This window comes from Rhinolophus sinicus, linkage group LG11 (genome assembly GCF_036562045.2).
Source record: "Rhinolophus sinicus isolate RSC01 linkage group LG11, ASM3656204v1, whole genome shotgun sequence".
Lineage (NCBI taxonomy): Eukaryota > Metazoa > Chordata > Mammalia > Chiroptera > Rhinolophidae > Rhinolophus > Rhinolophus sinicus.
In genome coordinates this window covers 16,199,755-16,215,997 of record NC_133760.1, presented here as the reverse complement: position 1 = coordinate 16,215,997, position 16,243 = coordinate 16,199,755, and the positions used below count along the sequence as shown (strand labels likewise).

Genomic DNA, 16,243 nt, shown 5'->3' with positions numbered 1-16,243 from the left:
CCTTCAGTAACTGTGCTGAGAACCCACTGCGCCCCAGGGCCTGCGCCTGTGTTCTCACTGCTCCCTGACCTGGGTACACCACCTCACCACTGGACCCCCTTCATCAGCCCCCAATCTCCATCCACCCTCCTCCTCCTTCTCTCGTCACCACAGTGGGTCCCCCCTCCCTGGGGCGTATCTCCCTGGGTGTCTCACCACCTGCACAGGGAAAGCCGGAAGGCAGGGGACGCATCTGACATCTGAGTGCTCCTAGCTCCCTGCCCAGGGTCAGGCCCCTCCAACTCCTCTCCCCCCACTGACCACCCAGTTACCCGACAGCTCACCACTGGAGTGAACCCTGAGCCTACTTCTTAGGGGCAGGGTCAACAGGAAGTGAACCCGCTCAGGCTGTTTTGCAAACAGGGATTTAGCTCCCTGACCTGTAACAGGAGACCTCCTATGGCTGCTCAGCCCAGCCCAGGGAGGAGGCCAGGAATGCTGAGCAGGGTGAGTGGACAATGCAGCTGTAAGCTGAAACTGCCTCTGTGATGGAGAGAAAACAAGGGGGGCTGTGCTCTCAGCAGGGGAGAGCCAACAGAGGTGCGCGGCCTCCCCAAAGCCCACAGGGAAAGCTGGACCCTGCTGGAAGGAGATGAGGATGGGCCATGCCCCTCTCCTCTGGACCCCCGTGCCCTCCTGTCCTCAGCCCACACAGAGCTGGAGACAAAGGCTGCTCTTCCTGTGACTGTCCAGGAGCAGCCAGTGTCCTGAGGCCCCCTTGTCCAGGGCACCCAGCCCCAAACTTGGGCTAATATAATTTTCTCCATGAGCTCCGGCCTCCCTGTGTTTTCTCATCTGCACAGTGAGATTGTCTCTTCCCCACCTACTTCACAGAAGTGTTTAAAGATCAACTGTGCTAAGAAAGAAACAATCTGCTTTGAAAATAGGAAGGGGGTGGAGTCAAATACAAGGCTTCGGTATGAATGTGCACCTCTCTCTCCCCTCTTCCCAATGGCACAGGGGACCAACTGGCCACTTTCGAGCCACATCGTGATCACACAGGGGCCTTAATTGCATGTCTCTGTGGGATGCCCTCAGGATGGACATCCCTGCGCTTCAGTAAAGCAAATGGGAATATGAAACATCCTCCATGTATCACCGAAGTTTGGCCCTGCCTTGCCTCCTTGAGGAGCTTTGACCTTTTGGGCAAAACACTGGAATTAAATACCGAAGGGAAGGCTGGGAGAAGCCTTTCACTGGTTGTTCTGCTTAGGTGTTCACAACTGCACTGGGAGCCCACGGCTGAGCGAGCCAAGGCACACGGACGTAACAAGGAAGAGCAGAGGTTTCACGTGCTAACGCTTTCCCTCCGCTCTGAAAAACACGCCGTGCCATGCAGGGGGTGGGGGATGATCAAAAAAAGCACATTCCAAAGACTCAGAGGTTCCCAAATGTCATCCTGTTAATCCAGAGAACTATTTTCTGACTGAGTTTCCCCTGAGGCTGCCCTAGCTTTTGAGAAGTCTCACTTCCCCACACAGAAAAGTAGGCCAACCCTTCTTTGGAATTTCTCAAAGTGATTTCTCCTTAAAGATGGACATTTCTTTCCCAGGTAGTTCACCACGGGGTGGGAGATTCTCTGAGCTTTTCTGAAGGCCACACCTCGATACCTCACCTCCCACAAACACTCCCTAATGCATGCTTATGCATTAGCACATTTGTTTCTCAAATATTTAACAGGGTCCATTTCTGAAGTGCCTCCATTGCACCTTCTCCTCAGGGAACTTGCTAGGGCCCCCTGACCGTTGATGTAAAAGGCAGTTCATACGTTTTTGCATTCTATCAACAGAGTGAGCCAGTCAGACCCTGTGCATGGTGGGGAGGCTAAAGGGGAAGAAGGCAGGGCAACCTGGGCCCCACCTGGTCATTTCCTCGCTTCCCAAAGTGGGGTCTACGACACCCTTGGGACTCTCTGAGTCCATCCCTGATGCGGCACGTTCCGAGGCTCAGAAAGCATCTGGAAGAAGCGCCACCCCCACTTACTCTGTGCTCTGATAGACTCCCACGGAGATGTTGAGACCCTCCAGCTCTTCCTTGAGCATCTGCAGGTCTGAGTTCACAAAGCTCAGTTCCAGGCGCACCTGCTCCCGTACCTTTTGGTTCGTGGCTACTCTGTTAAAAGAGAGGGGGGAGAGAAACACCCTCAGCCAAGTATCCCAGGTGCCCAGTGAGCACTATGGGTCCACCGACAGATGTGATCAATAAGGTGTCCCAGGGGTGTCAGGTGTCTGCCCCATCTTGAGCCACACCTACCAGTAAACAGACCTGGGACATAGCCAATGACCCTGAGCTGCCAGACATGAATCCTAAAGATATCTCTGCAAAGAATTAGCCTTGAGAAAAGGAACCTGTTCTCAGCCCCTGAAAACTTCAAAACATTGCTAAGATATGAAATGGAGAGACCTGCCATGTTTATGAATGGGAAGATTCACTATTATCAAGGTACCAATTCTCTATTGACATTTTCTATTGATTCAATGCACTTCCAAAACCCAGCAAGCTTTTTAGTAGAAATTGACAAGCTAATGCTAAAAATTATATGGAAATGCAAAGGACCCAGAATAACCAAATTTGAAAAAGAACAAAGGTGGAAGACTTATGCTATCCAATTTTAAAACTTACTATACAGCCACAGTAATCAAGACAATGTGGTACTAGCATAAGGACAGGCAATAGGACAGAACAGAATCCAGAAAGAAATCTTTACATTTGTGGTCAATTGATTTTGACAAAAGTGACAAGACAATTCAAGGGGGAAAAGACAGTCTTTCCAACAAATGGTGCTGAAGCAACTGGACATCCCTCTGTACGTCAGTGTCCCCAAGACCACCCCCAGGTTCAGTGATTCACTAGGAGGCCTCACGAGACTCAGAATATAGCAAGGAGTTATGACAACACATGTAACATACTATCTACTAAGGAAGCTCATTAGAGATATAGCATCCAGGGTTTTCACTGGGGGCGAGGCAAGTAGGCACCTCTGCCTAGCATGTTCCAAATTTCCAGACTTCCAGAAGGAAAGCAGGTGTTCAACATAATGCACATTGTTTGTACAAACAGTTTAGGCACAATGAGCCCCTCTTATCAGTCCTGGGACTGGTGGAAACTCTCCTGAAATCTGTTTCCAGACTCCAGCCAAGGGCCAACCTTACAAGCAGGGCTTTCTAAGGATAGCCATCTCAGGCCTGCATATGGTAACTCTTTTCTGCACAACAGTCAAAAGATAAACCTCAATCTAAATCTCATATCATACACAAATATTAAATCAAAATGCATCAGAGAGCTCAATACAAGAGCTAAAACTAAAACTTCTAGAAGAAAACATAGGAGAAAATGTTCATGACCTTGGGTTGGGCAAAAGTATTCTTAACTACACACCAGAAGCACAGTCCATAAAAGGAGAAATTGATAAATTGGACTGTGTCGAATTTAAAAACTTCTGTGCTTCAAAAAAATAAAACCTTCTGTGCTTCAGAGGAAGGAAGGAAGGAAGGAAGGAAGGAAGGAAGGAAGGAAGGAAGGAAGGAAGGAAAAAAAAAAAAAAAGGAAAGAAGAAAAGATAAGCCACAGACTAGGAGAAAATATTTGCAAATTACATATCTGATAAAAAATTGTATCCAGAATATAAAGAGTTCTGTTAGTTAAATAATAAAAAGACAAGTTAATTTTTTAGTAGTCAAAAGATTTGAATAGACATTTTACTAAAGAAGACTATGAATGGTTAATAAGCATATGAAATGATGCTCAACATCTTTAGTCAATAGGGAAATGCAAACTGAAAACATGAGAGACCAATACACACCCATTAGATTGGCTAGCCTTAAAAAAAAAAAAAAAAAAAAAAAAAGACAAACAATAACAAATGTTAATGAGAATGTAGAGAAACTGGAACCCTCACCACTGCTGAATGTCATGGGTACAGCCACTTTGGAAAACAGTTGGGGAGTTTCTAAAAATGTCAAATCTAAACCTTGGGGAGTTTCTAAAAATGTTAAATCTAAACCTATCATCTAACAGAGTAATTCCACTCCTGGGACTCTATATGAGAGAAATGAAAACATACGTCCAAACAAAGACATGTTAAATGAATGTGTATAGAAGCATTATTCATAACAGCCTCAAAGTGGAAGCAATCCAGATACCGACTAAATGGCAAATAGATACACCGAATGTGGTACAGCTATAGAATGGACTAGTGTTAAGTTCTACGAAGGAATGAACTTCACCCAAAATCTCCAGCAGAGGTTTTGACATTGACCTGAAGACCTTACAGGTGGCTCCCTCATTTTATAGATTAGGAATCAATGCAAAAATCGCAGTGGCAATGAAAACCAAGTACTGAGCCAGACCCAGCTGAGCGCACCTCTGTGCACCAGCCAGGCAGGTCCTCAGTCATCCCTCACACCGGGTACTAGAATTTATGCTCATTTCACAGATGACACCTGAGGTTCATCAGCCAGGAGCCCCAGCCAGCCAGAGAGTTGGGGCCTGACCCCCTTCCCCTCCTCACTGATGAAAATCCAGCCACCTGTCAACAGCTTGCTTTCCTCACCACCTTTCTTCCAGAGAGCAAAGTGCTCAGCTTCCCCTACCATCTGGCCTCCCCACTGGAGCGGCTCCCCACCTCACTACATATTTGGGCCCATCAGGTTCTCTCCATGATGTTTTCATACTTCACTCCCTTCTCTCTCTCTTTTTCTCCTCCTCCCTTCAATGAAGTCCTCCTTGACCAAACAACAAGCTTATTCTCAGCCCCCTGAGGAAAAGCCGAGCCCGACCCTGCCTGCAGATATGATAGCACCTGCCCTGCATACTGCCCAGTAAGTTTTCACACATGTATGTCTGGGCTCCCCAGCCAGGCAAGGAGACCTTGGAAGCTGAGCTTGGCGACTATCATTGGTTTGGGGATATTTTTTTTTTAGGCTATGATCACCAGTAGCAAACACATTTTCTATCACAACATAGTACATGTACACATGCACCCCTAAAACAAATTTTCACAAAACCACCCTTTGCCATGTATGTGATACTCTTAATATAGTCTATTCTACTCTAATAACATCTTTAAAAACAAAACCACAATGCTGTTTGAAACTCTCCAATTCTGATTCTCTGGCACCAACTGGGTGCCCAACGATTCAATTCAGTTCTGACACCAACCCCTGGAGTTAGCACAGACCTCACAGCTGTGGGCTCCGTGCCAAAAGACCGCCCACTTCAGGCACCAGGTGCAAGTAGAGGGCACCTGTACTTTTCAACAACCAGTTTAAATCAAGGGCTCCCACAACCCATGCCCACCTCAGGTTCAATAATCGACTAGGACATCTCACAGAACTCAGGCAAACACTTTACTTACATCTACTGAGGTTTATTTTAAAAGGGTACAACTCAGGCACAGCCAGATGGAAGAGATCCATAGGCCAAGGAAGGGCATGGACTTTCCATGCCCTCTGGGCACCCCACCCTCTGGGCACCCCACCTTCCCCGCACCTCCATGTGTACACCGACCCAGAAGCTCCCCAAACCCCATCATTTAGGGCTTTATAGAGGCTTCATCATTGACTAAATCATTGATCACTGATGATTGAACTCAATCTCCAGCGCCTTTCCCCAACCCGAGGTCCAGGGTTGGGGCTCAAAGTTCCAACCCTCTCATCAGGCTTGGTCTTTCTGGCAACCAGCCCCCCTTCCCATTCTGAAGCATCCCCCCACCCCCAACAGGAGTCACGTCACTGGCGTACAAAAGATGCTCAGGAGAGTCCAGGGCTTTTAGGAGCTCTGTGCCAGGAACCAGGCACAAAGACCAAATATTTATTTTTTATTAAACCACAACAGCAATCCATTGAACTGATTTCATTACGTACCCTGGGTTACGACCTGCTGCTTGTAAAACCTGTACTACAGAGATGTTACTGAGAACGTGACTGATTCACTACCTGATAACGTCTGCGAGGATGAATGGAAGAAAATTCTCCCAGCCCTGACTATTGGGAAAGGTTTCTTCTGAGCAACTCGTTTGCGTTTGGCTAATGGGTATGGAATGTGTTCCAGGTCTCATCCCGTCTTCGTACGGCCTTCCCAGAAGCTCGGAGATAAACTGTGGCCCACATTTAATAAAGTATATAGGACCTGGTGGTAGCACGTACTAGCCTTCCTTCCAGCTAAATCTCTCCTTCATTCTTCTTCCTCCGTCCCCCCCACATCCTCATTCACTCCTGTGTTAATCTTACATGTTGTAGGCGTGTGTTAAGGTGCCTCAAATCCATCTTGGAATGAGGCAAGATAAACAATCACAACTCCTGAACATCAAGACCTTTCTTTTCCTTCTATTTCTTTGTATTTCTCCTCGAACTTGGCGTAGTCCTTTCCACAGGTGGGGGCTCAACACATGTCAGTCATGAAAGAACAACTGGCAGAATAAAGACCACTCTATAGAGGCAACTGTGGTGGGGGTGGGGGCAGAGGGTGCTGACTGGTTCATAGCAGAGTGAGTCCAACTTAGATATAACGTTTAGACGCTAAGACCCCTGTCTGAATATCTGGAGAGCCTCCAAATAGGCCAACAATTTTCCTGCCTCTACATACTGATATCCAATGTCTCCTCCCTCTAGACTTGGCAATAACTTGAGATTTTTACGATTGGCAACAAATTGATGCTCTTTGGATGTGGACCTCTTTCATGTGGGTCACTGTGGAAAGGGTCGGTGGCCAGGCGGAACCTCAGGTTTGGTTTCTACGATGCTGACCTTTGCGTACAATGGTGATTCAGAAAGCAACTCTAGCGTTTGAGCTGTTTCTAGTACGGGTAATGATTTGTCACTGATTGATTGGGGGAAGGCAGCTTCTCGAATAAGGAATACCCATTGAATATGGCACCTGTGCCAGCTCCCTGTGCCCAGGCTGGGGGAACAGCTTGGGGCAACAGACAAGAACAGAATCCGCTGGCCCAAATTAGGAATTAAGACCAGAGTCTGGGTCTGCTCAGTATGTGTTCGTGCCCCGTGTCTTGGATGCCTTTCCAGATAAAAAGAATCGCTTTTATGGGCCTTCTTGGGAGAACATGGCTTTTCTCAGCTTTCTCTTGCGTGTGCCCCTCCTCTGAGGTCGTGTGGTCTGGTAACTGATGTGACAGCGAAAAGAGGCCTTGAGACCGACCGGGATGAGGCAGTGGGCGTTTCTGCCCTTTCCTGCCGAGAGTCTCCATGGCCTCCCTCTGGCTGGAACCACCAAGGGAAGGCCTACGCCCTTGGGTTTTTCATAAAGAGCATGTACGTACTGCAAAGGTGAAGAAGGAGAAGGTGTCCCACTTACTTTCTCTGAGTGATCAACTCAACAAGTGTGGCCGGGGGAAGGAAAGCCACCTTCAGTTATTTCCTGAAGCTACGGTGCAGACCACCTCCACGCATGGTTTCCCTCAATGTGGAGCATCGGAGACCTGTCCCCCCCACAAAAAGCCCCTATGGAATGATGGCTTCCGGGCCCTGTATCGCTTGCGTTCTGATCCCTACGTCTTCACTTGTTTTAGTGTAATTTTTGTCTCCAGTCTTTCAGTAAAATTGTCCCTCTAGGAACTGGCACGTTGATAGGCATCGGCATCAGAGGCCTTAGGGAAGCAGCTTGGCCTTAATCCATCTGACCCCAAATGCTGCCGGGCCAGGGATCCAGGGAGACGGGAGCATGTGCTGCCCGGTTCCCTCCTGTGGCCACTACGCTAAGGCAGCAGATCAGGCGGTGTGGCAGGCCATCTGCCCACAGCCCCTCTCTCAGTAGAGGAAGGCAGGCCTCAGAGTGGGTCACTCTCATAGAAGCCAAAGCCACCCCAGGTCACCCCTGGCCCACACCTTCATGACCCACTGATCCCGAGGTCACAAACTAGAGGTGTGTGGGACTTGTTCACTTGGCTCTCGGGGTGTTATCTTTACCACCTTTGACCTAGTTGCCCATATTTAAACATTCAACTATCAGAAGGATAAAAAACAAAAATCAGATCTCTAGCTCCTCATGAAAACAAACAAACAAATAATTAATTATTTTTTTAAAAAATCTGAAGTCCTGGCCACTCCGGCCCTGCCTTCCATTTGGGGCAAATTGCAGTTGCCCCTCCAAAGAGCGCATGTGCTCCGTATTTTGCCACAGTCGCTACCACTCCCTGCGGTCTCCCGGTCCCAGCCCTTCGCTTTTTCCATGCCCATCTGGGCCCTCAGAGTGGGCCACCCCTGCTCCAGGCCACTGCTACCAGCATGAGAGGGGAACCTGAAGCCCAAAAAGGTTAAATGACTTACCCTTCTTGTTCAAAGAACCAGTTAGTTAAAACTGAGCAGTGTGGCAACTTGCTTTAAATTTCACAAAGACCATCTCTGTTTCAGAGAAATGTCATCACGTTTCCACCCCAGCTTTTCACAAGGGAGGGAAGGGAGCAGGTGAAAGAGAGGGACTCTTGCCCTTGCTTAACCTGAAAAAAGTATATTAAAAATATCTGGTGTGTTCCTAATCAAACTCCAGGAAGCTCATGGACTCTTGGCTGATTACAGATCCGAGAAGCCCTCCAAGGGGTATGATACCAGGCGCCTCACAGCGCCTGCCCACCCTCGAAGCCCCCTCACCAATGCAGATAAGGACTGGAACCCTCACACTCCTGCATTTGGGGAGACATTTTCCCAAATGCCCTCCCTCCAACCATATTCCAACTGCTCTACCTTCATCTGAGGGCTGTGATGGGACATCTGGGAAACCGAAAACAGACAGATGGACAGACAGGACGGCGGGGCCCAGTTTATGACTGAAACTACCCCACGCTGGCAGGGACAGCCACCTCATCGCAGCCCAGGGACACCCACGGTGCGAGGGCTGGGCTTGGCTTAACGGCCCTATTTGTTTTCAGAACGGTTGGTGCCCGGTTGAGTCAGATTAATAAATACCTTTAGGGTTTCCTCTGACAACATTCTCCAGAGAGGGGCACTTTGAACCTTTAGGTCACTGCGAGAATCATTAACACCACCACCCCACCCCCACCCCAGCCAGATCAACTGCCCACTTGACAATGAGCTTGAGCCACTGGGCCTCAGAGAAACTGTGTGCTGGTGTTATTGACAGAGCAAGACAGACAAAACTGCCCTAGATCCCGTGTTAGAAACCACAGGTCCCCTGGTCAGAGAAAGCCTCCCTGATCACCCCGTCTCTAAGTCCGCACCATCCTGCGTCAACCTCTATCACATTTCCCCTTCATTGGTATCCTAGAAATACCACCTCCTGACACGATTGGATTTGTTTACTAGGGTATTAAGGTTCACAAGAGATTAAGCACCATGAAAGCAAAACCTCTATTGGAATTGCTTGCAGCCTTGTCCCCTTGCCCCTCAGGCACTGCTGGCCACTTAGTAGGTACTCAACGAATCCATCTGTGTGTGGGGTGAAGGAACAGGCAAATCAATTGTAGCCTACTTCCTGGGGAAGCCACAGAGTGAGGGCTGCCCACCTGCCCCCTCAGCCACGGGCCTGGCCTGTCAAAGTGTTAACCAAAATCTGCAGCCACAGGACACACCAGGGCAACGTACCCGCAGCCTTCCTGGCACAGCAAGCCTGGCATGCGGCAGGCACTCCCGAAATCTGGGGCCTTTCCTGAGTCGCACTGGCTGCATGTGGTCCACAGTTCCATACACCTGACAATTCCCAGGCTTTTCTGGGGACAGGGTCGCTGTCAGACATTTTAAAAGGTGAAATGTTATGATACTTTCACCAGTCTCCTCCAGTCATAACCTCCTTTCCACCCTGTGACAGAAGCAGCTGGAAAAGAGGTTCCAGACATGTGGCCACCCCCAGGGCTTGTGTCCTGGGCTCGTCCAGGAGGAACAAACCCAACCCAGGCACAGCACTGGCATTTCCTGACCCAGTGGCCCGGTCAGGGGGGCGTTTATGTCCTTTTTCTTGTGCCGTTTGCAGTATTTCACAATAAAAGGAATAAGAGTAATTCATGTACTTTATAAAAGAATATATATTCAAACACTGAAAGGAGTACAACAAAAAGGACTCACTTCCACCCCCCAACGCTGGTCTTGCTCCCAAGAGCCGACACTACAAACAGCTTCCTTCTTCATCCCTGTTGGAAAACGTCTGCACCACACAAAAGCATGTGTACAAATCCCTTAAACACAGATGCAGGCCATGCTGCCCTGCACCTTTCTTCTCCCCACTTACTAGTCCAGAAATCTTTCTTAAGGAGCAAATACAGATGGATTCGGAAACAAATTTCTCCCAAGTCCATGGTCAGAAACGCTCCTCCTGTGTATTGAGTGTTCCGGAGAGTGGCCCCCACGTGGAGGAGCTGACCCTGCCTATGGGAAGTACCTGCGACCACCAGAGTATTGTGGCTCCTTCACAAACACTCAGTGTAGTGGATTTGTTTTTCCCAACAACCTGTGAGCCACCTCTGGGCTCCCTAAGTCCTCCAGTGAGGCTGACCCATGGGGAACACCCGTTAGCTGTACCCTGCCAGGTTTCCAGGTTCCGGGTTCCCGCAAGCACTCCATATCTCTTTCTGAGGCTCCAGGGAGCATCTGTCTCACTTCCTGGGGTAGCAGGAATGGTGCCCGCCTCGACTACTCAGTGCAAAAGGCAGCATGGGGCTGCCAAGCATTACCCCTGGAACTCTGAAGGAAGTTCAGAAGAGGAAGCTGGCACATGGTCTTGCATTGCACTGAAGGGTGTGGGGAGAGCTTAGAGCTGCCCATGACACAGGTAAGGCTTCACTGAGTTCCATGCTTGATAAGTAACTATTGTACTATACCACAGCCTAATAATGAGTGCCCCGGGAGCCTGGGGCTGTACGGGGCCCCTCTCATTAGAAGGATGGACACTGGCAATAGAAATGCCCGTATTCCCTCCTTTCTGCCTTAGTTTCCTTTATATTATACATTCAACAAACACTTCCCAAGCATTGATCCTAGACCAGACACAGTGCTAGGCAGTAGAGAAAATAGACATGTCCCACAGAAAGCAGGAAAAACAAACACAAATACAACTGGACACTCTCCCCCGGCCCCCTACCCCCAAACACATGGACAGGCTAAGTAAAGTACTTACCGTTAACATAACTATGCTCTAGACAAGAAAGGACCTGCTCCAGGTGCCAGAAAGGAAGAAGGCACCCAAAGCTAAAACTGAGAGCTGGAGAGAAAGCTGGGCAGGCCTGGGAGTTTAGGGAACAGGTGGATAGGCTTCAGGGGAGGCTGGGCTCTCCCTGCAGAGGCTGAGCCTGCAGACACTTACTTCAGAAGGTTTTCTGCTCCCGTTCTCATCCGCACAGCTTTCAGGATCTGCTGGTTCAAGGCAGCCCTCTGGTTCTGCAGTTTGCTCCGGCCAGTTTGTGCAAGGGGATTGCAACCCTAAGGGAAAATGAGAGACGCCCCTTCAGAGGTCAGCCACACTAACACTGGTGATGTTTACTATAACAGGAAGTGATTTAAAAACTAAACTTTTCTGACAATAAAACAACCTGGAAAGTACGTAAAATATTGACAAGTATAAAAAAGAAAAAGAAAACAATCACTTATAACAATACAACTCCAAAACAGCCACTATAAATTGGTTACTTCTTTCCTACCCATGTATTTTATAGTCATGGTATTCTTCTCCATGTCGTGGCTGTGTCAGGAGTCTCCAAGACCAGCCCCACTATCTGGAGATTCGCTAGGACTCACAGGCCTCTGCATATAATCACACTCATGGCTAAGATTTATGACAGCAGCTTAGTAAGGGTACATGGCTGGATCATAGGAAAAAAGAATCAGCCGAGTCTGGAGAAATCCCTGTACAGGCTTCCTTATGCTCTCCCCCCCCCCCCCCCCCATCCATGAGGGACACACAGAGCATTCTTCTCCCAGCAACAAAAATGCAGTGACCTGTATATGATGTGTCTGCCCAGGTCAGCCCACTTGAGAATCAAAGCCCAGGGGTGTCATTGGGGGCTGATCACAAGGGAACATCCCCCCTAACATGTACCAAAATTCCAGGTTTGCAGAAGGAAAGCAGGTGCTCATCGTCAACTAGATGATTTTTGCCACCAGTCTTGGCACAGCGAGCCAAGTCATCACTTAGGGAATGGAAGCAACACTCCAGGGGCCAGGTTCCCAGAGGCCAAGCAAGGGCCAGCCATGCCAGCAGGCCTTCCTAAGGACAGCAGCCTCAGGCCTGCTGTGTTAACCCTTTTCTGTACAGTGGCACATAAGGGTTATCATGTTTTCCCACTTAATATTCTATCATGAAAATGTCCCTTATTATGAAATGTTCCTCAAAACCATGATTTTTAATGATTGTGTAATATTGCTTTTTAGGATTTACCATTTCCTTGGAGTTGGACAGATTATTTCCAAGTACCTGCTATCATATATAATTATTTGATACATATTTGTAAAAACAAATCTTTATAAACCTCAAGTTTTTTCTTCAAGTAGATTTCTATGGCAGAGTGACAGTGGGGGTCTAACCTTTTTAAGGACCCCAAGCACCAGCCCAGTTACCCTCAGGGAAAGAAAGACATGCCCCATTCCCTGTCCTTTCTCCCCTTTAGCTGTAGACAACCACAAATCTACTTTCTGTCTGCATAGATTTGCTTATTCTGGACATTCATATAAATGCAGTCATACAAAATGCAGTCTTTGCGACGGGCTTCCTTCACCAGCATGTTTTCCAGGTTCATCCATGTTGTAGTGTGTATTAGTCCCTCATTCCTTTTTGTCCCTGGCTAATACTCCATTGTATGGACACACCATATTCATTTATCCATTCATCAGTTGATAGATATTTGGGGGTATTTTCACTTTTTGGCTATTATGAATAGGGTTGCTTATTTGTGTGTAACCTTTTACGTAGACGTATGCTTTCCTTTCTTGGCTATATACCTAGAAGTGGAACTGCTGTGTCATATGGTTAATTCTATGTTTACCCATTTGAGGAACAGTCAAACTATTTTCCAAAGTGGCTGCACTATTGTACATTCCCGCCAACAGTATATGAGTGTTACAATTTATATACTGTAATACTTGTTACCGTCTTTTTTATTATAGCCAAACTAGGGTGTGTGGTATCTCACTGTGGTTTGGATTTGCATTTCCCTGATAGTTAATGACGCTGGTCATCTTTTCATGTGCTTATTGGCCATCTGTATATCTTCTTTGGAGAAATATCAATTCAGATTGTTTGCCCATTTTTAAAAAAAAATTTTTTTTTAAAGATTTTATTGGGGAAGGGGAACAGGACTTTACTGGGGAACAGTGTGTACTTCCAGGCCTTTTTCAAGTCAAGTTGTTGTCCTTTCAATCTTAGTTGTAAGGGCGCAGCTCAGCTCCAGGTCCAGTTGCTGTTGCTAGTTGCAGGGGGCACAGCCCACTATACCTTGCGGGAATCAAACCAGCAACCTTGTGGTTGAGAGCCCACTGGCCCATGTGGGAATCGAACCGGCAGCCTTCGGAGTTAGGAGCATGGAGCTCTAACCACCTGAGCCACCGGGCCGGCCCTGTTTGCCCATTTTTAAACTGGGTTATTTGTCTTTTTATTATTGAGTTGAAAAGTATTGGTTTTAATCTTTGCCAAGTTGATATGCAAAAACAGATATCCTATTCTTCCAAATTACATTCATTATTAGTGAAGATAAACATTTTTTTCAAATATTACTGATCACTTGAATTTCCTTGTCAGTGAACTGACTATGTTCTCTGTGCATATATCCTGAGGTATTTGGATTACAATGTTTTATTCTGAAAAATTTAAGGTCAGAATCAATTTCATTTTAACCTAATGGTATTCTTTTTTTTTTTAATTGGGGAACAGTGTGTTTCTCCAGGGCCCATCAGCTCCAAGTCGTTGTCCTTCAATCTAGTGGTGGAGGGCACAGTTCAGCTCCAAGTCCAGTTGCCGTTTTCAATCTTTAGTTGCAGGGGGTGCAGCCTACCATCCCATGCGGGAATTGAACCGGCAACCTTGCTGTTGAGAGCTTGTGCTCTAACTGACTGAGCCATCCAGCAGCCCCCCCCCCCCCCCATGGTATTCTTTCAACCCAGCCAGTTGGAACCCTGGGATCTGAGTGAAGTCTCCATTCCTTTTTGAAGTTTATCTTTAGGTTCTGCCCACTGAGGCATCTGTGGTTAAGCCCTGGGAGTGGCTGGTGGGCAGTATTGGTGCGAAGACTGCCCTTTCTCTCCAGCTGCGTCATTGCAATGGCAGCTCTGCACACACCTAGCCTCCCCCACCTCTACCCAAGCCAGGCCCATGGCCTCCACCTGAAGGAGGGAAGAAGTGGGTTATCTACAGCCCCAACCTTCTCAAGGATCCCCATATCAGTGGCCTTTGGACTAGCAGGGCAGATACGTTTCTCCTTCCACAAAGATTTCTCATTTCCCAGCAGGTTGCTACTCACCTGCTGCCCCACACAGCCCCCTAGTTCAAATTACAGATTTCAGAATCTGAGTTAGAATGATTTTAAAGTTCACATCTTTCAAATTATTAAATGATCCCTGATTTAAAATAAAAATCAGAAAACTGTCTTTTTTCAGATATGATTAAAATATCTTTAACATTAAAGGACTAACATAATTGCAAGCCTCTTTCCTTTCCGCTTCCTAAAATTACTATGAAAAGATGGTTCAACCTGACTTAAAAATTACATAGTTCACCAAAGCTGTGTTCAATTCGACAGAGAAGCTTTAATACCTAATTCCTTTATGTACATTCCCAGAACTAAGATAAACAGCCATTCCAGCTCACGGATAAGAACTTTTCTTGCTCGTATACTTTACCCACCTTCTGGCTGGTCCAGAATTGCTACACCCTAACCAGCCCACAGATGTGGGGTCAAGTTTCTAGATAAGACATAGGAATGTTTAGGATTAGAGTTGACTGAGTAATTGGACCCAAACAACATTACTTCTTATTGACAAGTAGGAATGCTGGGGCTGCTGGAAACACCAGAAACACAGACAGGGTTAATGGGAAACTTCCCAGAGCCCTGAGAGGTGAATCTGGGCAAGAAGGCCAGAAGAACCTCCTGGCATCAGCACAGGCTGTTTAGCTATCTGTGTCCACTGGCCCCTGCCAGGGGTTTTCTGTTGGTGGAACCCACAGTCCTTGCCCACAACTTAGTTCTTGACTGGTTCACAACAGGATATAGAACTGCTCCAAAACCGAGTTTGTGCCAGGGACCAGGGAAGCACCTGTCACACCTGCTTGGCCTGGGAACCTGGAGTGGGGGTCGGGGGAGGGATTGACTTGTCAGCAAGACATATAGTAAAGTGAGTCTTTCCTCTACATGAGGTCTGTTGGTTCCCTTACCAGACTAAGGTTTGGGCTTTTGCATCAGTCTCAGATCATGGAAGGATGGTCCAATAGCCAACACTCAAGAAAGGCAAGTACTGAGAGAAACCTCAGCTGCATCACTAGCCCACGTGTCCGGCAGCCAATGTGGACCGAGCATCTCGGATCCCACGACTCTGAGGCTTAGAGGTTAAGTGAGCTACTAAAGACCTTAGAGGCAGTAAGGGTGGGCATAGGACTTAAACCCAGGCCCCTTCCTGGCGCTCTAAGATGGGGTATGAGGCAGCCTGAGCAACAGGAATGTATGGGATGTGTGACAGCTCGCCTGCCAACCACCCCCAGACACCCCTGGCTTCCTGGCTGAGGGCTGCCCAGCATCACTGCACAGCCTTTGGTCACAGTGGCCTGCATCTCACTCTCCCACCTCACAGCCCATGATGCTCAGGTGTAGTAAATTAACGAGTATGCTCCCACACTTACCTTCCAAGGCGAAGAACATCTGAGTCATGCTTGGCAAGTTGGAAAATCAAAGGCCCCTGGCCCTGAGATGGGTTCGGGGTGAGCACCTGCCATAGGATAATCAGAACCCCTCAGGCTTCATTTTCCCCATCTCCTGTGAACCTAGGAATACGGGACACTGGGCCCCTGCAGCCACCTCAGCATAGCAGGGCAGTGTCTCCCCAGAAATGCAGCCAATCCAGGTGAAGCAGAGCTGAGAAGCTGAGTCTTGGTGTCAGCATGTGAGCCTTAGATCAAGCCAGGCCTGAAGCCATTCCTCTGGACGTCTCAGTTACAGGAGTCAGTGCATTCCCTTTCTTGCCTAAGTCACGTTTTAAATGAGGTATCATTTACATAATATATAGATTTTTAAGTATGTTGAGTTTGGATAAATGTACACACC

General features: G+C 47.7%; 1 protein-coding gene across 1 annotated transcript in view; it reads right to left on the bottom strand.

Annotated features, from left to right (window-relative positions):
- The window catches only part of RHPN2 (rhophilin Rho GTPase binding protein 2), a 47,918-nt gene that overhangs the window by 24,473 nt on the left and 7,202 nt on the right, over positions 1 to 16,243 (bottom strand). Inside the window, exons 2-3 of the mRNA XM_019742743.2 lie at positions 11,305 to 11,420; positions 2,023 to 2,151 (exon numbers count right to left, since the gene is read on the bottom strand). Of these exons, the coding sequence (XP_019598302.2) occupies positions 2,023 to 2,151; positions 11,305 to 11,420 (245 nt within the window). The remainder of the gene's footprint in view (positions 1 to 2,022; positions 2,152 to 11,304; positions 11,421 to 16,243) is intronic.